The following is a 21,398-nucleotide window of genomic DNA, read 5'->3' as shown; positions in this document are numbered from 1 at the left end:
AGGCCTTAAATCATACCAAATAATATCAAAACTATGAATTGCGTATCGATTCAAGCCTAATGAACTATTTCACTTCTAGGTTCCATACCCGATACCGAAACCTATCAAATCACGTCTGATTGACCTCAAATTTTGCACACGAGTCACATTTGTCATTACGGACCTATTCCAACTTCCGAAATCAGATTCTGACCCCGATATTAAAAAGTCCACTCCCGGTCAAACTTTTCAAAAACCTTGACATTTCCAACTTTCGCCGAATGACCCCGAAATGACCTACGAACCTCCAAATCCACATTCAGACGCGCTCCTAAGACTAGAATCACCACACGGAGCTATTCCCAGTCTCGGAATTCCAAAAGAACATCGATAAACATTAAAATACACTTCAACCCAAACTTATGAAATTATTCCAAAATGCCAACTTTCCACCATAAGCGCTGAAACGCTCACGGGTCATCCAAAACCCGATCTGGACATACGCCCAAGTCCAAAATCATGATACGAACCCGTTAGAACTTTCAAATCCCGATTCCAGGGTCATTTACTCAAAAGTCAAACCTTGGTCAACTCTTCCAACTTAAAGCTTCTGAATGAGAATTTTCCATCCGAATCAACTCTGAACTTCCCGAAATTCAATTCCGACCACATGTACAGGTCATAATACCTGAAGTGAAGCTACTCAAGGCTTCAAACCACATAATGATGTGCTAGAGCTCAAAACGACAGGTCGGGTCGTTATATAAATATTATAAATTTACTGTTATCTTTATGATTGCTATTTTAATGCAATGCATGTTAACGATATATTTAAGTTATCTTTTCTTAGTGGTGGAACCAGAAATTCATATAAGAGGATTGACAAACACCCCAAAAAAATTTATTTAGGATTTGAAGTTGTGAGCTAGGATAACTTTCGAATCTCTATACCACTTTAATATCATGTTCTTATGTAAATGGGATTCAAAATTTTATATATAACTAAAATTTTGGTTTTGTGCATTCTAATTTTCTGGCAAGGGGATTCAATTGATTCCTCTTACCACCTTTGCCCGTTAACTTTCTCTCTTGTTCTCTATTGTAAGATATAGATTTTTGGATTTTGATTACCATTAATAAACTAATTTCTAAATTTATATTATAAAATTCATTTATAATAAGGTATAACAAAAGTTAAATTAAAGTTAAACCCATAAAAATATCATAGAATAAAAAAGTATTATATAAAGGGATTTGAAAATTTAAGGGCAAAAAGGCATTGTGTAGGATAAAGATGGAAAAATGACTACTGTTCAAAATTGAAGGGGAAATTTGATTTTTAAAAGAAAGTTTTGGTGGCGTAAATGAATTTTACCCTATTTTTACCCGAATTCACTCGCAAAAGGGAACTTTATTATTCCCTCCACTTCAGTTCGATCGATAGCCCGATAATTAGGATTTACGTTCTCTGATTTGTCAGCAATGGATACCGACGTTGAAATGACTCCCGCCGGTGAAGGATCCACCGGTATGGCGCCGTCATTAGCGTCTTCTTCTACGAAGAAACCCAAGCGTTTTGAGATAAAGAAATGGAACGCGGTCGCGTTATGGGCTTGGGGTTCGCTTTTTTTTCTAACTCACTGCATCCCTTCTTTCTTTCTTTTATTTTTTACTTTTTTTGTTGGAATTGTTTGTAGTTGCTATTCCCGATCAACCGGTATAAAATTAGTGTTTAGCTGACGTGATTGGTGAAATTGCTGATGCAGATATTGTTGTAGACAACTGTGCTATTTGCAGGAACCATATTATGGACCTCTGTGAGTATTTTGAAGATTTTCTTTAGCTTCTCTTTTACCTAAAAAAGGAAAAAGATGGATACTTTATCCTCTATTTATTTGTTCCATTGTGTGAAAATTGCTATCAGGCATCGAATGTCAAGCTAATCAAGCTAGTGCCACTAGCGAGGAGTGCACTGTTGCTTGGGGTACGCTGTTCTCAATCTCTTCTTTTAAATATATTTCTTAGAAATAATTGCTAAAATGACACTTGGTGATAACAAGCTGAAATCATCTCACTTAAAAGCTGTTTTTTCATTCTGCAAGTTCTTATAATTGTGGACTTGTAAGATGTAGTTGATTGCTTTCTTGCTAATGGAATTGTGTGTTTTCTCACTTTAGTATTCACTTCATCTATTTTTCCCTTGCTTAAAATATCTCTTGCAGTTAATATTTGATGTTTCCACTATGTGTTTTAGCAGTTTCCTGGTTAACTGAATCAATTATTGATGAGTTTATATATGAATGAGGTTTAATGTTCCGCATTCCAATTCCATACCAGACAGGGGCGTGTATATGTTTCCTTTGTGCCTTGAGACAATATACATCTATTCCATATTAGTAATCATTGGCAAGGGATGAACATATGCCATGGTGAAAGATGCTTATAGCTTATGTTTTATGAATTTGGTGTCCTGATGTATCTGGTTTGTGCGTGTGTCGAAAAGCACATGACTAGATGAGTGTATTTTAGTGGCATATAACAAACTTGATATCATTGCATTAGGCATATTGTTTCAACCATCACATTTACTGTGATAGAGGCTAGAGTAATGTCTCCATAGTCCTAAAAGCCTTTGGCCAAGTCTTTCAATTGTTACTCCCTTTTTTCCTTGTCTGTGGCTCCTTTCTTTTACCCCTCCCTAAATCCTGACAAGGCATCTATTGATGAGAATTACTGTAACTCTCTTCCTATCTTCTACCATTTCTTAAGCAAACATTACTCTTCCCCTCCCTTTATAGATGAAAGCTTCAAACATCAATGAAAAACCAAAATAATTTTCGCAAGATGAAAGCTCTATGCTCAAACTCATGCACCAAAATCCAACTTGAATGAAAGCACCATATGCACTAAATCAAACCTCTAACCTCAATATTATGCTAATATAATTAATAAAAGTATCCAGAAAAGTGGAAAGCTTTTTTTTTCTTTGGGTGGTGTATGTTGGTATGGAGTTGTTTTTCCGAAGACAGGCTGGAGAGGGGAGAACTGTATATTGGAGGTTGGATGGACTGTGCCGGGTTGAGGGTGGCTTTTGTCCCAATTTCGGGTAGGTTCCAATTAGCTTTTTGCTCTACCATGCTTCTTTTCATTCAGCATTTCTCTCTTTTCTTTTCTCCTTCATCTTTTTGGGGTTATAAGCCAATAACCTTTGTTCCCATATTATCTTTTTACATTGAACTCACTATGGAGACTCATGAGCAGCAAAAGGACTAGCTCCAATTTGGATGCATAAACTGCATGGAGAAGAAAACACAATAGATGAAACTAGCACTAAATGTACTTTTGGAATAAGAACAATTGGGTTATTTTGCATATTCAGAGCATGCATTCATGATTTGCTTTCCTAGACTTGCGTTGTTTTCACAATTGCATGGAAAAATATAAAGAACATATCGTTCGTTCTTGTTAGTTCTTTTTCCAGGTGTGAAGCATCATGACTGCCTAATGCGCGGGATAAATCTTGGGGGTTTGAGGGGGGGGTGGGGGTCATGCTTGGCTTTTTATGTATCTGCATTTATTTATAGCTTATTCTCACAAAATTTTTTCTTCACTTTGAATTTTCTCTTCAATATGTAGTTGCAAATTCAGCATTTAGGTCTGTTTACTTTCGGGGATTTTGTTCCATGAAAGTAAACATTTTGTACAAGAGATGACTAGTATTTGGCCTGTTGCTTGCAAGGATTGTGAGAGGTTCTCCAACAAGAATGCTACTAGTTGTTGAGTCAATACTTGAAACTGAAGGAGCAACTGGTTCTATTTCTTGCTCAAGTGCTTCGTCTTTTTTATTGTCCTGTTTCTCTAAATAGATTCCATGTTTATAGTAGAGCATACTTCAAGCAAAACCACAACGTTGGAACCATTTCTTAAATAGAACAATGTGTGTTTTGTATATTATCCTGTTGTCTTTTGAAATAAAAGGACATGTTAGAGCATTGCTGAAGCATTCACAAGACATCGAAACATGTGAATCGTCTATGATGTACAGCACTGTGATATAGATTAAGTGAATAAGCTCCCTTTCCTCATTTTGATCAAGTATGTGAAGTTCATCTTGGTTTAACTTTCATGATTATTATTACATTCCCCTCTTCAAATCATGTTTATTGGTTCTACAAACTCTCTTGGTTTTACTTGTGTGTGCACGTGCCTCCTCAAACCATGTTTATTGGTTTGATAAACTTTGCCCTGGTTGGCTTGGTATGTGAGTCCTTAACATGAAGTAATTCTAGCATGTCAATCTTTTATACTAAGTTAGATGTAAATCTAGTTTACTGCATCTTTTCATCTGCTTCTCTCCCATTTATGTACCTACGTTAACTCTCTATGCATTTTGTTTTCGTTTTTCCTTTGACCTTCCTGATGTTTTATTGAGGGGTAAGGGGGTCTTTAGGTATATTTCCTTAACTACTACTCCCTCTGTTTCAAATTAGATGGGTACTTTCTGAATTTGGAAATAATTCAACTTTAAACTTTCATTTTACCTATTTTACCCTTAATGAGAAGCTTTTATAACCACACAAATGTCATGACTCCACAAAGCTTTTACCCCTTAAACTTTTAAGACCATAAGTTTCAAAAGTCTTTTTTTTTTTTCTTCTTAAACTCCGTGCCGAGTCAAATTAACTTATCTAAATGGAAACGGAGGGAGTAGTATTTGTTCTTTCTACTGGTCAATGTTTCTTTCTTAATTATATTGCTGTCTTGATCGAGATTCTCGCAGGTGTATGTAACCATGCCTTCCATTTCCACTGCATCAGTCGATGGCTCAAAACCCGTCAAGTGTGCCCATTAGGTATTATCATCGGGTTTTTCTTTTCTAGTAGGGTTGTGAACTTTGTAATGGTTGGAATTATTTTTATTACTCTGCAGATAACAGTGAGTGGGAGTTTCAGAAGTATGGTCACTAGAGGATTCATTAAATTGCAGCAAGGGGAGATCATGCTATTGCATCTAATATTACATGACTCTTAACGTAGTGCGACCTGGAAACTCTTATTTCAAGTGCTTTTTGTTTGTGACGCTACAAATGAGCCTGATTTATATTGGAATAGGATTTATTGGAATTGGTATTCAATTGCACGTATCATGCGATTTTTAAACTGTTCCGCAATTACAGTGAAACAACTGGGTATGCTTCATTCATATGTACATCAATCTGAACAACATCCAAAACAGAGAAAAAAAGGTAAATAAAGTTAAATTAAAGGCAACATCAAGTTGGACAAATTCGATGGTCCTCTAAGGACATTTCCTCTTTCAATTTGTCATCATCCCAGTTTATTGGTCCATGCAATAAAGAACAATCATCGGCTACATTGTCAAGCTGATCCAACAACAAACATCCATTACTCACATGGATGCACCAGAATAATGACGCCAACGCACCGCAATTGGGCTTCTCACATTGTGAATTCCATCACTCCATTCAATCGACCCAAATGCAGATTCAATCCCCTTCACCATCTCCAGATCACCACTGCTTTTACTCTTTAAGCTAATCTCATACGACAAACTTTGCTTTTCCTCACTGAAAACAAGCTTCGTCGGCGATACACTCACCTCCACAGACGGCGGCGCGTTCACCTTCACTTCATAAACAGCATCTGTACTTTCCCCTACATTTTTCACCACCCGCTTGTATTTTACCACACCGTTACTCTCACCGGTAAAAATAACGGAGAACGACGGGTAATTCAGGTCTCCCGGAGTAGCCAAATTCCGTTCACTGCAATTTACTCGAGGAGAATCTCTCACGAACACGGCGACATCGTCGCCGTCATAACCAATGGAGCATAGGAAATTCACGTAATCACTAGTTTCGATATCGTAAATCAAACCCGGATCCAATGCTCGGTTCGGGTCTACATGACCTGATCCATGAACGAAAGGAGTAGATTCTTGGCCAGTGGCAAGATCTGTAAATACTTTACCAGAATTATCTAAATTGTAAGCTGTTGTCATAAGTGCTGACTTTACCGCTGCTGGGGTCCACTTTGGGTGGGCCCTTCTAAGTAAAGCAGCCAATCCACTAACGTGAGGGCACGACATGGAAGTCCCAGAAATAATATTAAATTCCACTCTTCTCGTGTCAATATCCAAATCCGTCGGTCCAACAGATCCGGTCCAACCGGCCAAAATGTTAACTCCAGGTGCAATAACATCCGGTTTAAGTATCTCCGGCGTCAAATGATTAGGTCCTCGGCTCGAGAACGCCGCTACACGTGGCGCCGCCGGTGATTTTCCTATCACGGTTCCTCTGAACACGATCGTCGCCGTCGGAGATGGATCAGACTTGACGTAGTGTCTTATTTTGTCTCCTGCTTTTTGACCTACCATCGTCGCCGGGAGAAGATGTGAATCGGCGACGAGTTCTTCGCCGGAGTCAGCCAAATTAGCGAGTATCATCCCTACTCCGCCTGCCTGCTTCACTGCACTCCCTTTTTCAACCCTAGCGTTGCCTCCCCTATCGCACAGAACTATTTTTCCGGCAACTTTTTCCGGGTCTAGCTTTCCTGGATAACAGTATTTGCTACCACAGTCGCCGGAATAAACCACCGGCAATTTGGTATCGGCCAAAGGATTGCCGGAGTACAATGAAACACCACCAAATATTCTATTATCTCCTAAAATAACATCTGCAGGGAACTCACGATCTATAGTTGAAGCACCAACGGTGAGAATCCAGGGTGCGATGTTCACTGCCGTATAAGCGCCGGGACCAGAATTTCCAGCTGAACATGAGACAAGGACGCCATGTTCGGATGCACCAAAAGCTCCAATTGCAATAGAATCATAGAGATAATGTGGAGCATAACCGTTAGCCCCAACAGAAAGTGATATCACATGCACACCATCGTCAACAGCTTGATCCATGGCAGCCAATATATCAGAATTAAAACAACCATTTTTCCAGCAAATCTTGTATGCAGCTATTCTTGCTTTTATAGCCATACCTCTAGCTTCACCTTTGGCATATTGGTAAAAGCTAGCATTTGCCACTACAGAACCAGCTGCAGTTGATGCTGTGTGTGTTCCATGTCCTTCAGTATCTCTTGGCGATTTTGATTCTTTTGATTCATCCATTGGGCCATGTTTAGCTTCATACCCTTTGTAAAACATTTGAGCACCTATGATTTTTTTATTACATGAGGTTTCAGGAAAATCTGGTCCAGTAACGCATTTCCCTTTCCAACTTGAAGGAACTGGAGAGAGACCCTCGTCCGAAAAACTCGGCCTTTCCGGCCAGATACCCGTGTCCAGAACCCCAACGACAACGTCATCAGCGTATTCGGAATTGGGCCAGAGGCCGAAGGAGTCAGCAAGTCCCAAGAAGGTAGGGGTATGGGTGGTGTGGAGGTGGCGTACTTCATCGGGAAGGACGGAGATTACACCGGGAATACGACTGAGCTGATCGGCCTGTGCGGCAGTGAGGCGGGCGGAGAATCCTACGGCGGCGCGTTCGTAGGTGTAGAGGATTTTAGAAGGGTGTTGAGAAACGGATCGGATGATGGAGGAGTACCAATGGTGGTGGGTGGTGAAAACACGGGGCTTATCGGATTTGGAAACGTGAATGATAAAAGTTTCATATTCATCGGATTGGACGGAAATGGTAACTGGAGTGAGGCAGAAAGAGACAAGGAAAAAGAAAGAAAGAACGGAAATTGACGCCATTGTAGACCGTCTGCCGGAGGAAACCGCGTTCTGGTTCATATAGGAAAATGGAGAAAGGAGACAATTGGATGGGCCTTATTGGGCCACGTTGAAGATACTGATTGATTCACTTTCCATCCATTTGGGATACCCAGCCAGATATTTTTATACTAATGGATAAATGATGGGTTACAGTAATAAGAAACAAAAAATGGGTTGGGTTGATAATTGCTTAATTGGAATAAGCTGAGACCTCCAACATCATTGTTTACGAGTAATTTCCTTCTTACAAGTTGCTTTTGTCTCCACTCTCCACAAATAATACACGCAACCCACCATACCCATGCAGAGTGTTGAATGCAATTGTGATAAGCAAAGCATGATTGTGGTATGTTTTAACTTGAATTTGAGTATCTCCCCATGTTAAAAGCCTATTAGAGGAAGAGGAAGAGTCAGGATTTGAAGTTGAGTTCTGAACGTATTATCGAACTCATCATATGTCTTAGTTATTGAGCTCACAATTAAATAGTTATATATATTTAATAAATTTTTTAATACAAATACAAGATTTAAACAAAAGTTACTGAGTTCGTCTGAAACCGCAAATAATACTCTACCTCCGCCCATGCGTAGCAGGGAAGATTTAATTGGTAAAAATTGCCATTAGAGTTAAAATTAGCAACTGCAGCTCGAATCATAACTTTTGATCTTGTAAGACGAAAGCTGTAACTTTACAATTGTTGATTAAGTTTCAGGAATGGAACGGATACGTGATTGAAGAGAAGGGAGAAATTCAAAAATAGCCTAATTTACAATTGACAGTTGAAAATTAGCTATATTTTTAAAAATTAAAATTTAGATACTTTTTCATGCGAATAGATTTGGACAAAAATATAAGTTAAAACACTGAAGAAGAATCCATAGAACATTTGTTCTTCAGATGCAAGTTCTTTGCAGAATTATGGACCAAACTGCTCAACTGGCAAGGCATCAACAGATTACCTACGGGATGGAGTCAAGAAGTTAACTGGGACAATCAATCATGCTAAAGGAAAAAAATGCCAAAGTTGGTATATTTAGGATGGCTGATGGCTGGTTGTATCTATTATTTGCACCAAGAGAGGAACCTAAAGACTTTTTTGGGCAAACAAAGAAGTGTTGTAGGCCTCGGTAAATTGATAGGTAGAGGACAATGGAATAGTAGGATAGCTGGAAGAAGTGTTGTAGGCCTCGGTAAATTGATAGGTAGAGGACAATGGAATAGTAGGATAGCTGGTATAAAAAGGGCGCGGGGGGGGAAGGGGGGGGGGAGGTGAATGAGATAGGTGTGCTAAAGTTGGGCTGTCTAACTTTAGCGGTTTTGATTTGTTTGTACATATTTTTCTCCTTGGTAAATAAAATTTGACTAATTACCAAAAAAAAAAAAAAAAAAATCGAAAAAATCCAGCGTAATATGTTGGAGTTCAACTTTTTACATGTGGAATTCCAACATAATATGTTGGAGTTCAAAATATGCTGGAATTTGAACTTTTCTAAGTTAAACTCCACCATAATATGCTGGAGTTCGCATACAAGATGTCTTTGAAGTTTGAACTCCAGCACAATGTGCTAGAGTTTTGTACGTAGGAGCTTTATAATCCAACATATTATGCTGGATTTTTTCGGTATTTTAGCTAAGGGTATTTTTGTCTTGTATCTCTGCATTAAATAGTAGGTATTTTCAATAACCATGCAAACGTTGATTATTTTTCAATTATCAATCCTTTGGCGTAATTAGTAAAGTTGTTGCCATGTGACCAGGAGATCACGGGTTCGAGCTGTGAAAATAGCCTCTTGCAGAAATGTAGGGTAAGGCTGCGTACAATAGACCCTTATGGTCCGGCCCTTCCCCGAACCCCGCGCAGAGCAGGAATTTAATGCATCGGGCTACATTTTTTTAATTTGAATACTGTCTAGCCCATACTATTTTGACAAAGACATTGGATGAAATTTGATCCTACATCATTTAGCTACAACGTAAAATCGCACTAATTATAACGCAAATATGAACTATCAAAATCATAGAAGTTGTGTTCCTCTACTTCAATTAACTTCTAGAAACATACTTGTTCTGTGTACATATGAGGAGCTAAAAAAGTGATTTATTTTTGGACATTAAATAGGCTAATCATCATATATCATATATATATACTATATTATAAGTGTGAAGCTTCAAGTTGAAATTAAATTATCAAAATATCCATCAAAAGCTGAAAGACAATTTTACCCTTCACTAAATACTACTGTTATAATATTTTGATACGAAATAAGTAATCTTACATTTACTTGAGAGTTGAAAATGTTTCTCTTAATGTACAATGTATATGTAAATGAAAACGTTTGGTAAATGAAAAGTTTAATTAAAGACTTGAGCCCGTTTGGACATAAGAATTTTTTTTACTTTTTTCGAAAAGAATTCATTGTTTTTCGAAATCAGTGTTTGGCCATAAAATTTCCAATTTTCACTTGAAGATGAATTTTAAAATTTTTCGAAAATTTGAAAAACTTCAAAAAAACTGTTTTCCAAAATTTTCACTTAAATCACTCACAAAACTTCAAAAACAACCGAAAATTATATTCATGTCCAAAAACAACCCTAGGATAGTCTTTGCTATGGATTTTCCTTTTAAATACCGTTTGAATATAAGAAAGTAAATTAATTAACCATAGTGAGTTAATATAGTTTGGTGTAAACACCCGGTGCGAGTAAGCTTTTACCATATTGGGACCAAATCAAAGTTTTGTGATGCTTAAAATTCTATAGGCAATTAAATACACGTAATTGAAGTCGATACCATTGGTTCTCCAACTTACTTTTAAGAAACATTCACAGAGTTAATATAAATATAACTTCTTCCCATTTTGCAGAATGTATGTGACTAATTTAATTTGATTGTTCATTTTGCAGATACGGAGTACTTCACATTCATCCCTCTCGAGTTCTTTTTTTTTTATTTCTCCTTTTTAACTCGCTGTTATCGTCACTAATGTTTGACTCAAAAGATGTTAACTCTTTTTAAGCAAATCAATCAAAAAGATGAAGGAGTAAATCGTAGTTGAAAATAATAAACCCTAGGATAGTTTTTAGGAAGATGGACTTGCCACAGTAGAAGAGATAGATCAGTAGAAAGATAAAGAGTAGAGAGAAAAAGAGAGGGAATTTGTCTTTCTTATCCCTCAAAAAAGATCCCATTATTACAAGACCTGGATCCCCCTTATATAATGGAGGATCCTTTACACATTATATGAACGACAAAAGGAAAAGTATATTTTATAACGGAACTGACGACGACACGAGGAGGTCTCTCCTTTCCTTCCTGGGTCGCCTCTTCCCCCTATACCGACACGTTGATACCTAATGGTTGGTCGTGCTACCTTTGAGACGTGATCGACCAAATTCGAACCCATACAGTTAGTCCCTCCGTTTGTCGAGGTCGCAGTGAGGTCCTCGATGGGCGGAATTAGTGCCTCTTTTAAAGAGAATTTGGCTTGCCGAAACGTTATGCCGTGGCCAGTAGAGGAGATCATAATCACATTCGACGGAACGTTGAAAAGAACGCTCCTCCCTGGATGACGTCAGCGTTTGTATGCGTCATCATTATACGTATTTTCAAGGCAGAAAAGCTGACGGTTTGGCACTTGGTTTCCCGCGCTGATTTGAAACCTGCCGCCTCGATTCTGGCGCCACCCAACCCTATAAATGGGTGAAGGGTTCAATCTCGCTGAAGAACTTTAGCCACTCTCGAGAATTCTTCGATCTTCTTCTCCCATTTTCGCATATCCTCATTTTCTCGCTTTCATTTTCGATCGGAAGCCTTCTTTTCTCATTCTCCATTGGTGTGACTCGCTACCTCTATACAAAATCATGCCGAAATCTCATCGCCCTACTGATGAGGTTCCTGAGATTGCTCCGGTGAGTGCAGTGCCTTTCTCTGATAGCGGAGAAGTGGATGTGGAGGATGACGACAGTCCTCTTACAGTGGAGGCATTATTACCACGACATCCCTCATCTCGGAGTGACTTCAGTAAGAACCCACTTCCTACTCCGAGCCCCGTACTTTTCGAGACAGACCAAACTCATCTCGACGCTCTTTGTATAAAATATGATATCCCTGCCCACGTGGAGATGGTTCTGGCGGGTGGGGACTACGCTAACGTTCACAGACCCGGGTACTGCGCTTTCTATGAGTACCCATTTATGATCGGTTATACCTTGCCACTTTTTCCTTTGGCGGATGAGTTCTGCAGATTCTATCATATCTGCCCGGCTCAGCTCACGCCATACACACTCAAAGTGCTCTTTTTGTTGACTAAATATGCGGAACTAGCCGGGAGTGACGTCAGCGTGCACCACCTCTTGCATTTATTCTCGCCTGGTTTTCTTAGGGGCACCATAGTGCACCTAAGGCTTCGTGGCACGAAGGGGTTGGTGGTCGGAACAGACGACCGGCCGAGCCGTAAGTATTAGCACAAATACTTCTTTATCAAGACTGAGCACATGGTTTCTAACCCCGCCGGGTTCCCAGAAAAGTGGAACGACAATCGTAAGTATCGTAGTTCATCGTATTCTCCATCTTCCGCAAATGTTGCTTCTGACCGTTTGTTTTGCAGCTATGGCTCGCCCACCCTAGCCTGTTATCGACCTCAGGAATTGGGTTGCCGGCCTGTTGCCGCATGCGGAGGAGACGCGAACTTGGGCCGCCTTCATTCACCGCTACGGCCCTAAGGCTTCCTCAGGTAAACCTTTGATTTATTGCATCGCCGGTTATGTGGCTCTATCTCACTTGTATGTTTTTTGTTGATGACAGGTCGGGGAGCTTCTAGGAGAAAGGCTCCAGTCCCTGCTTTTAGGCGACCTGCTGCTGTCATAGGAGCTTAGGACGTCTTGTATACGTCTGTCCGAGAGGGCCGTCCTCTACCTCTTCGGCGGGAAACTCCATCCGCATCTGCGACGGCAAGAAACACACCCTCGTTGGCGCCAACCTCTCATCCTATCGACGAATTCTCTGATGGTGACGAAACATTAGAGAGGAAAAGGAGAAGGTTGGAGTTAAGAAAGGGGGTGGCTACTGATGCTGACGGGAGTGGGGAATCTCGGACGACGTCAATGCCTGTGTTCATGGCTGATGCTATTTTGTCGGGGAGGTCAGCCCACGAGAGGAGGGCTGCCCCTGGAGCTAGCTCGGTGCGCTCCGTTGAGGGGGGTGCGTCGACTAACGTTGGAGGGCCTAGTGTGAAAGCTGACGGGTCGGGTTCCGACGTCGCACCGGAGGATGTAAATGAATTTTTGGGTTGCCACACCTACGTGAAAACGATGACGGATGGGTATGACCGTCGCATAGTAATCTCGGGGGATTACAATTTGCTGCTAAATAGTGAGCAGGTCGCTTCGAACCTTACCCTTTTATGCGCCACTACTGAGAGCGAGACGCTTAGAACGATGAGTGATACAGAGCTGTCTCGGAAGGTCGCTGGCATGGCCCTTTATGTGTGTTTCCCCCTCCCCTTTTCTTTTGTATTGTAGGGTTGACATGGAAATGTGTGCTTACTTCTTTTTCCTCTTTTCAGACCCTCGTCCTGGAGGTAAAGAGGGGTCGTCGTGAAGGAAGGAGGACAGATCTTTATAAGAAAATGTCGACGAAATACCAGCAGCACCGTGCCAAGCACCGGGTGGTATCCGACCTCTACCTTCAAGACCCTGAATTCCAGGTGTTTCACGAAGGGCTCAAACAGCGGGAGGCCCAGTTGGACAGCAGGGTTGCGGAACTAGAGGAGAAAGATGAGGAGCTTGTGAGGGCCATCGCTCGTAACAGCGAATTAGAGGTCCTCCTTAAGGCGAAGGAGGATGAACTCGAATGGGGTCGAGGGGTGACTGCAGAGAATGCCGACCTACAGTTGAAGGTGGCCGATTTGGGCGCCGAACTGAGCGCCAAGACAGCGGAGATTGCCGGGCTCAGGGGCGAATTGAATGCAAGTGCTGATAAGTTGGCCGCCGCTATTTCTGAGACGGTCTCCTTGGAGGATGCCCTCCGCCTATATAGGTCGGAACATACACAGGAAAGGGAGACCTCAAGCAGTCGGGTTGCGGAGCTTGAAAGGCATCTTGGGAAGGTGGGGGCGAAATTGTCCTCGCTGCAAAGGCAAGTAGCTCTGCCGAGGGCAGGAGAAGCAGATCGCCGCCCCGGGCCTTCCACATCTCGCCCTCTGGTTGGTCAGGGCTCAAATTGTAGTTTATATGAGATGTGGGTCTATGCGGAGGCTCGACTCGATGTGTATAGAGCCTTTCGTGCCGAGGGCCGTGTGACAGAGGTGGAAGTTCAGAAAGTGCACGCTGAGGCACGTACGGCTCGTGAGTCATGTGGATATGAGCCTGACACTCCCGATGGGGAGGGTGTCTCCCCTTACGATGTGAACCGCCTCGATTCAGACTCATGGTATGAAGATGCTTACCCTGTTGGGGCCAACGAATAGTTTCAGTTCTGTTGTTTTATTTGAAAGTTTTTGAGCGCTGGTTGTATTAGGGCCCTCTTGTACGGGCGAATGTAAATAACATTTTGCTGTAATATAAACTATTTTTGCCACTTTGTTTGTTCGTCGTTTTTTTTGTTTAGTTTGAAGCGTGACACTTAGTCTTCGTAGGGACGTACTGAATATCATTATAACCATATTTCATCGTGGTTCGCGCGAGGTCGAACCGATGTCGATGGCCTTAGCCATTTGGATGTTGCTTCGACCGTGGTCGAAGTAGTATCCGTCGTAGCCCGAGCGAGGTCGAACCGATGTCGCTGGCCTTAGCCATTAGGATGTTGCTTCGACCGTGGTCGAAGTAGTATCCGTCGTAGCCCGAGCGAGGTCGAACAGGTGTCGATGGCCTTAGCCATTAGGATGTTGCTTCGACCGTGGTCGAAGTAGTATCTGTCGTAGCCCGAGCGAGGTCAAACCGATGTCGATGGCCTTAGCCATTAGGATGTTGCTTCGACCGTGGTCGAAGTAGTATCCGTCGTAGCCTGAGCGAGGTCGAACCGGTGTCGATGGCCTTAGCCATTAGGATGTTGCTTTGATCGTGGTCGAAGTAGTATCCGACGTAGCTCGAGCGAGGTCGAACCGATGTAGATGGCCTTAGACATTAGGATGTTGCTTCGACCGTGGTCAAAGTAGTATGCGCCGTATACAAGATGGAGGTATTCATTCGAATGAAGAATACTGTTCACGCAACGGAAATTTCTATTTATACAATGGGATTCTGTTCATACAATGGAAGTTTCCTGGTTACAATGGAAGTTCCCTGGTGTTCTTATAATGGAAGTTGCCTGGTGTAGTCCCTTCATCACTTTGGCCCAGAGGTCGTGCCAATGGGCCGAGGTGATGAACAGCGCTATGATCCACAGGGTGTCCTCTGTTGCCGCCTCGTTAAAAACCTCCCTGAGAAAACCCGATTGGGACAAAACTCAAGTAAGGGAAAAAGAGTACGGCTTAGGTGACACCTTTCAGAAGTGGAAATACTTGAGATGGGCGACGTTCCAGTTATTTTGGAGTGGTTTTCCTTCCATCGTTTCTAGTTGGAATGCTCCTTTGTTAGCCATCGCTATGATTTTATATGGTCCGTCCTAGTTGGTTCCCAACTTTCCTTCGTTTAGGTCTTTTGATGTCAGTGTTTTGGCTTTGAGGACGTAGTCGCCAACTTTGAGTGATCTTACCTTTGCTTTTTTGTTGTAATACCTCTCTACTTGCTGCTTCTCGGCTATCATTCTTTTGTGGGCCATATCTCTCCGTTCTTCGACCTCATCTAGGTCTTGCAACCTACTCTCGTCGTTAACTGCTCCGCTTATATGGGAGTATCTCATGCTAGGCTCCCCAACTTCGATGGGTATGACTGCGTCGGTCCCGTAGACCAGTGAGTATGGCGTTTCTCCCGTGCTGGACTTTGGTGTAGTTCGATACGCCCATAATAATTCAGGTAATAATTCGGGCCATAGTCCTTTGGCTTCTTCGAGCTTCTTTTTTAATATGTAATACCACTTTGTTGGAGGACTCGGCATGGCCATTGGCAGCGGGGTGATATGGTGTGGAGAGTATCCGCTTGATATGCCATTTTTCGAAGAACTCGATCGTTTTCTTTCCGACGAACTGGGGTCCGTTGTCGCAGGTGATTTCTTTGGGGATGCCGAATCGGCATATAATATTCTTCCATATAAAGGCGATGACCTCCTGTTCGCGTATTTGGCGTACGCACCTGCTTCCACCCACTTAGAGAAATAGTCAGTTAAAACCAAAAGGAAACGTATCTTTCCTCGTCCTGCCGGAAGCGGGCCGACTATGTCCATTCCCCATTTTATGAAAGGCCATGGCGAGATGACCGAATGGAGGAGTTCCCCTGCTTGATGTATCATAGGGGCATACTTTTGGCATTGCTCGCATCTCCGGACGTAGTTCGCGGCTTCTTTTTCATTATAGGCCAGTAATAGCCGACGCGAATGAGACATCGAACGAGGGCGCGATTCCCTGTATGGGAGCCGCAGTGACCCTCGTGTACTTCCTCCAGTACTTGCCTAGTTTGGTGTGGTCAAAGACATTTGGCTAGGGGGCCGCCAAATGTTCTTTTGTAGAGGTCATGATTTACCATGCTGTATCGAGCTGCCTGCACCCGGAGTTTCTTGGCCTCTTTCTTGTCTTGCGGGAGTATTCTATCCTGTAAATAGGACACAAAGCGGTTTCGCCAGTCCTAAGTTAGGTTCAGAGAAAGTACCTCGATGTGGTCTATGGCTGAGTGAAGGAGGGTGACCACGCTTTCCTTGTTAATATTTTTGGTGGTCGCAGCTAATTTGGCGAGGCCATCTGCTTCCATGTTTTGTGCCCTGGGGATCTGGTCGAGGCGGCACTCTTCAAACTCCGGTAGTAGTTTGCGGATTTTCGACTGATACCTCTGTAGTCTCTGCTCTTTGATTTGGAGTCTCGGTGACTTGATTTACAACGAGTTGGGAGTCGCAATGGAGGATGAGTCGTCGGGCGCCGTACTTGAGGGCTAATTTTAGACCTGCAATCACAGCCTCGTACTCGGCCTCGTTGTTAGTCATCTCTGGCCATCGTATGGACTGGCGAATTACTTCGCCCGTGGGGACTTCGAGGACGAGTCCCAGTCCTGATCCCGAGGCGTTCGAAGCGCCGTCAGTATAGAGGGTCCAGAGGTCGGTACATGCGGAAGCGCGAAGCGCTTCCTGTTCCGCCGCAGGCAATATTTCTGCGCTGAAGTCGGCGACGAAATTGGCGAGCACCTGCGACATAATGGTAGTTTGCGGTTGGTAAGTTATATCGTGCTCGCTTAATTCTATTGCCCATTTGGCGAGTCTACGCGAGAGTTCGGGTTTATGCAGGATACTTCTCAGGGGGAAGGTTGTTACTACCTTTACGGGGTGACACTGAAAATATGGTCTAAGCTTTCGTGAAGCTACGACCAGTGCCAGGGCTAGTTTTTCAAGGTGAAGGTACCTTGTCTCGGCATCTATTAAGGTTTTGCTGGTATAGTAAATAGGGGATTGCGTACCTTTGTTTTCGCGGACCAAGACTGCACTAACAGCGACTTCGGATACCGCCAAATATACGAGTAGGCACTCACCTGGGTCTGCTTTGACGAGTAGCGGCAGTGAGGACAGGTACGCTTTTAGCTTCCTCAGGGCATCGATGCATTCCTTGTTCCATTGCAACTAGTGGTCTTTTCTTAATACGTTGAAGAATTTGTGACATCTGTCCGAGGATCGTGAAATGAACCTCGACAGGGCGGCAATTCGCCCTGTCAGCTTCTGTACCTATTTTTTGCTGGTCAGCACTTCGGGTATTGTGTCGATGGCTTTGATTTGATCTGGGTTGACTTCGATTCCCCGTTGCGACACGAGAAAACCTAAGAATTTCCCTGAGGCCACGCCGAAGGCGCACTTTTCCGGGTTTAACTTCATCACGTACCGCCTCAATATCTCGAAGGCTTCTTGCAGATGGCCAATGTGGTCCTCCTTCTTTGCCGACTTTACCAGCATATCATCGATATAGACCTCCATTGTTTTGCCGAGCTGTTCCTTGAACATTTTGGTGACTAACCTCTAGTAAGTGGCCCCCGCATTCTTGAGTCCGAACGACATCACTTTATAGCAGTAAGTTCCTTGGTGAGTGATGAAAGTCATTTTTTCATGATCTTCTTCGGCCATTAGAATTTGGTTGTAACCGGAGTAGGCATCTAAAAAACTCAGCAGTTCGTGCCCTGCTGTCGCATCAATTAGTTGGTCGATATGGGGTAGCGGGAAGGAATCTTTGGGGCATGCTTTGTTCAGATCGGTGAAGTCTACGCACATTCGCCATTTCCCGTTCTTCTTTTTGACCATGACCACATTGGCGACCCGTTGGGGATACTTTGATTCTCTGATGGAACTGTTGGTTAGTAATTTATCTACCTCTTTGCTGACCGCTTCATTGATTGCGGCATTGAATTTTCTCCTTATCTGTCGTACCGGCGGGTAGAGTGGGTCGACGTTCAGCCTATGAGTGACGATGTCCTTCGGGATCCCTGGCATATCTGAGTGGGAAAAGGCAAACAAATCGGCGTTGTTAGCTAAAAATTCACGATACTTACCTGGCTCCGAAAGGTTGTGCCCGATGTAAGCCTTCTTTATGTTATCGGCGTCGTCCAACTGGACTGGGTCGAGGTTTTCTATAGTTGCCTTGCAGGCTTCTACGATGTCAGGGTCTCTGATGACTTCTGCTGGTGGGTCGGGTTTAGTTCCCGACATGGCTAATTGTTATGCCTCCGCGCTTGCTCCTTTCAGTTGTTTGGTATGTGTGCAGTCTTGGGCGATCCAATATCATTCCTGGGCGGTGCGCGGTACGCCTTGAATGCTGAATACTCCCCATGGTGTGGGAAATTTGATCACTTAATAAAAGCTTGAGGGGACGGCTCGTATGGTGTGTATCCATGGGCGTCCTATGATAGCATTATAGGTTGTTTCTTGGTTCATGACGTGGAATGTGGTTTCCAACGTGACTACCCCTGCCAAGACTGGCAACACTATTTCTCCGGACGTCCGCTCTACTACATTGTTAAAACCCGTTAGTGTTATGCAACGCGATATTATTCTATGCTCGAGCCTCATTTGTACGAGGACTCTCGGGTGGATAATACACGCGCCGCTTCCGTCATATACCATGATTCTTTTTACATCTGTATCAACGATGTGTAAAGTTATAACTAAAGCATCATAATGGGGGAAAGACAAACCGTCGGCATTTGACTTTTCGAAGATGATACTGTCTTCGAAGTCGTCATACCGTTCATGAGCGACCGTCCGCTTGAGTTTGTGGCTGGCGGTGAATTTCACATGGTTGATCGCTGAATCATTGCTGCCGCCAATGATCATCTGTATGGTGCGTGCCGGCGATGGTAGTTTCGGAGGTCCTTGAGAGGGGTCGCGTCCTCTGGCAAAGTTGGCCCTTCCTTTATCGCTGAGTAGCTCTTTTAGGTACCCCTGGTTCAACATTCTGACTACCTCCTGTCGTAGGCCTATGCAATCCTCGGTCTTGTGTCCTCTTTCCTGATGGAATTCACAACGGACGTTTGACCTTCTTGCGCTTGGATCCGATTTCATTTTTTGTGGCCATTGTACCTTCGTGCCCAGCTTCTCTAGTGTGTACACTATCTCTGAAGGGGAAACACAAAAGTTATGAGCAGATAATAGTGGAGGCATACCTCTTTCGTTTCAAAGGGGTGCGGTGTGTCGTAGCACGACCTCTGCATGTCTCGGAGGAGGCGGGTTAGATGTTCTGACATAAGGCTGGTGTCTTTCTCGAATGAAACGCGGGGGCTGATCTCTTCGCCCATCGTTGTGTCTATCCCTCCTTGCTTCGGTTTGAACCGACGTTAATCGCTGAGTTGGCCTGTTATGATCATCTTCGTCTGCCCTTACCTCAGTGCAGTAGGTGTTATGAATTTCTTCCCATGTGGTGGGGGGGGGTACTTCATGAGTCTGTTGAGCAAATTTTTGGTCGCCTTTGATCCGCTCCTATTTAATCTGTTTTGGAAGGCCGCGACCGCCATTCCTTCTGACACATTTGGCAGTACCATTCTCACCTTGTTGAATCGGGCCAGGAAGTCTCGGAGTCCCTCGCCCGCTGTTTGACGGATGACGAAGATGCCGTTGACCCTAGCTTCGGCCTTCTTTGCTCCTGCATGAGCGGTGGCAAATTTATCTGCCATTTCCTCGAACGTCGATATCGACTGTGCTGATAACTGTGAATACCATGTTAATGCCCCTCCTGTCAAAGTCTCACCGAACTTTTTCATCAGTGCGGATGGCACTTGTTCTTTTGACAGGTCATTGCCTTTTACCGCGGTGACGTAGTGGATTAGATGATCTTCTGGATTCGTGGTCCCGTCGTATATTTTCAAGTATGGTGGCATTTTGAAGGTTTTAGGGATAGGGTAAGGAGCAGCCTCCTCACTGTACGGTTGCTCGACAAACCTTCCCACATCGCGTTTTGGTAGCAGCTTGGGGGCGCCAGGTATTTTGTCGACCCTTTCCTGGTGCTCTTTCATTTGATCACGAAGCACTTTGTTCTCGTTTTCCATTTCTTCCATTTTCTTTAGGACAGTTGCGAGTGCATCACCACTTGCATCGATGACAGTGCGGGTGTTGCTCGTTCATGTAGGGCCCGGCTCGCTTGTGATGACTATGATTTCCGCGGTTGGTGAATCTTCGACATTTCCGTGAGGGGGTTTCTCGAGCATGTTGCTTAGGGCTCTCGTCAACCATTCCTCTAGCAGCTTTTTAATTGCTGGTGGTGTTTCTTTCGCCGTAGACGTGGAAACTCCTCTCTCACGCAAGACTGTCAGATCCCCGTGTGAAGAGGGTGAGATTCCCCCCTCCGGTGTACCGCTTGGTGTTATATTCTCGGTATCTTCCTTATTGGCTTCGTCGAGGGAGCCTAAGAGGTTGTTTGAGACATCTGCTCTCATTTTCAACCTTGCTTTTTTTTCCGCCATTGTTGGTTCTTATGGGGTATGAAGAATAGTGATTGTTGCTTTTGATATCCTAGATGAGAATATAGCTCTAAAAAAGATTGTGGGTGTTCAATATATGTTATATAGCTCTAAAAATTATATTTTATCAAGGGGTGGCAAGTGGGCGGGTTGGGCTGAATTTGGTCGGATCAAGATGGGTTAGGTCAATAAATAGGTCACTGTCTAACCTAGCCCAAAGTATACTTGGACTAACATGGGCTAAACAATGGGTCATAGTCCAACCCGCCTAACTTGACCCATGTTTTAGAACCATGCTCATCTTGCATAAAAAAAACTTTTTACCTTAAAATGTGTAAGTTGAAAAATATTTTGCGGGTGGAGATTGGGGGGGGGGGGTAGGGTGGATGGGTTGTGAAGAAGAACAAAATAACAGAAAATTAAAAATACAAAAAAAAAGTAAAAAAAATTGAGGGGGTTAGCGCGCGGCGGGGTGAGGGGAGGGGGGATAGGAGGTAAGGTGGGTGAGTGGTGCAGAAAAATAATAAAACAAAAAAATTAAAAAAAAAATTAAAATATTTATTTTTGAGGGGGTTTGCTAGGGGGTAGGGTGGTGCGGAAAAACAAACAAACAGGAAATAAAAAAATACAAAAAAAAAAATTGAGGGGGGTT

General features: G+C 43.2%; 2 protein-coding genes across 3 annotated transcripts; one reads left to right on the top strand and one right to left on the bottom strand.

Annotated features, from left to right (window-relative positions):
- The first annotated feature begins 1,267 nt into the window (after positions 1-1,267).
- Positions 1,268-5,102, top strand: LOC109239640 (RING-box protein 1a-like). 2 transcript variants are annotated; one of them, XM_019406228.1, is made up of 5 exons: positions 1,275-1,597; positions 1,746-1,796; positions 1,904-1,963; positions 4,760-4,831; positions 4,909-5,102. In XM_019406228.1, the coding sequence occupies exons 1-5, from the start codon at positions 1,462-1,464 to the stop codon at positions 4,944-4,946; spliced, it is 357 nt and encodes a 118-aa protein (XP_019261773.1). In that variant the 5' UTR covers positions 1,275-1,461; the 3' UTR covers positions 4,947-5,102. The 2 variants fall into 2 exon arrangements, with proteins under 2 accessions (XP_019261774.1, XP_019261773.1); XM_019406229.1 differs by lacking the exons at positions 4,760-4,831; positions 4,909-5,102 and adding an exon at positions 3,616-4,521 and having other exon boundaries at positions 1,268-1,597.
- A 53-nt stretch (positions 5,103-5,155) lies between these two features.
- LOC109239639 (subtilisin-like protease SBT1.4) lies at positions 5,156-8,152 on the bottom strand. The gene has a single exon (XM_019406227.1). It carries the CDS (start codon positions 7,747-7,749, stop codon positions 5,389-5,391), a length of 2,361 nt encoding a protein of 786 aa, XP_019261772.1. The 5' UTR covers positions 7,750-8,152; the 3' UTR covers positions 5,156-5,388.
- Between the last annotated feature and the right edge of the window lie 13,246 nt (positions 8,153-21,398).

This window comes from Nicotiana attenuata, unplaced genomic scaffold, assembly GCF_001879085.1.
Source record: "Nicotiana attenuata strain UT unplaced genomic scaffold, NIATTr2, whole genome shotgun sequence".
In the NCBI taxonomy this organism is placed as follows: domain Eukaryota; kingdom Viridiplantae; phylum Streptophyta; class Magnoliopsida; order Solanales; family Solanaceae; genus Nicotiana; species Nicotiana attenuata.
This window is presented reverse-complemented; position numbering and strand designations above follow the sequence as displayed.

Coding starts and splice junctions, on each gene's coding strand:
- LOC109239640 (XM_019406228.1), top strand. CDS start 1,462: ATGGATACCGACGTTGAAATGACTCCCGCCGGTGAAGGATCCACCGGT. Junction 1,598..1,745: donor GGTCGCGTTATGGGCTTGGG/GTTCGCTTTTTT, acceptor TTGCTGATGCAG/ATATTGTTGTAGACAACTGT. Junction 4,832..4,908: donor CCGTCAAGTGTGCCCATTAG/GTATTATCATCG, acceptor ATTACTCTGCAG/ATAACAGTGAGTGGGAGTTT.
- LOC109239639 (XM_019406227.1), bottom strand. CDS start 7,749: ATGAACCAGAACGCGGTTTCCTCCGGCAGACGGTCTACAATGGCGTCA.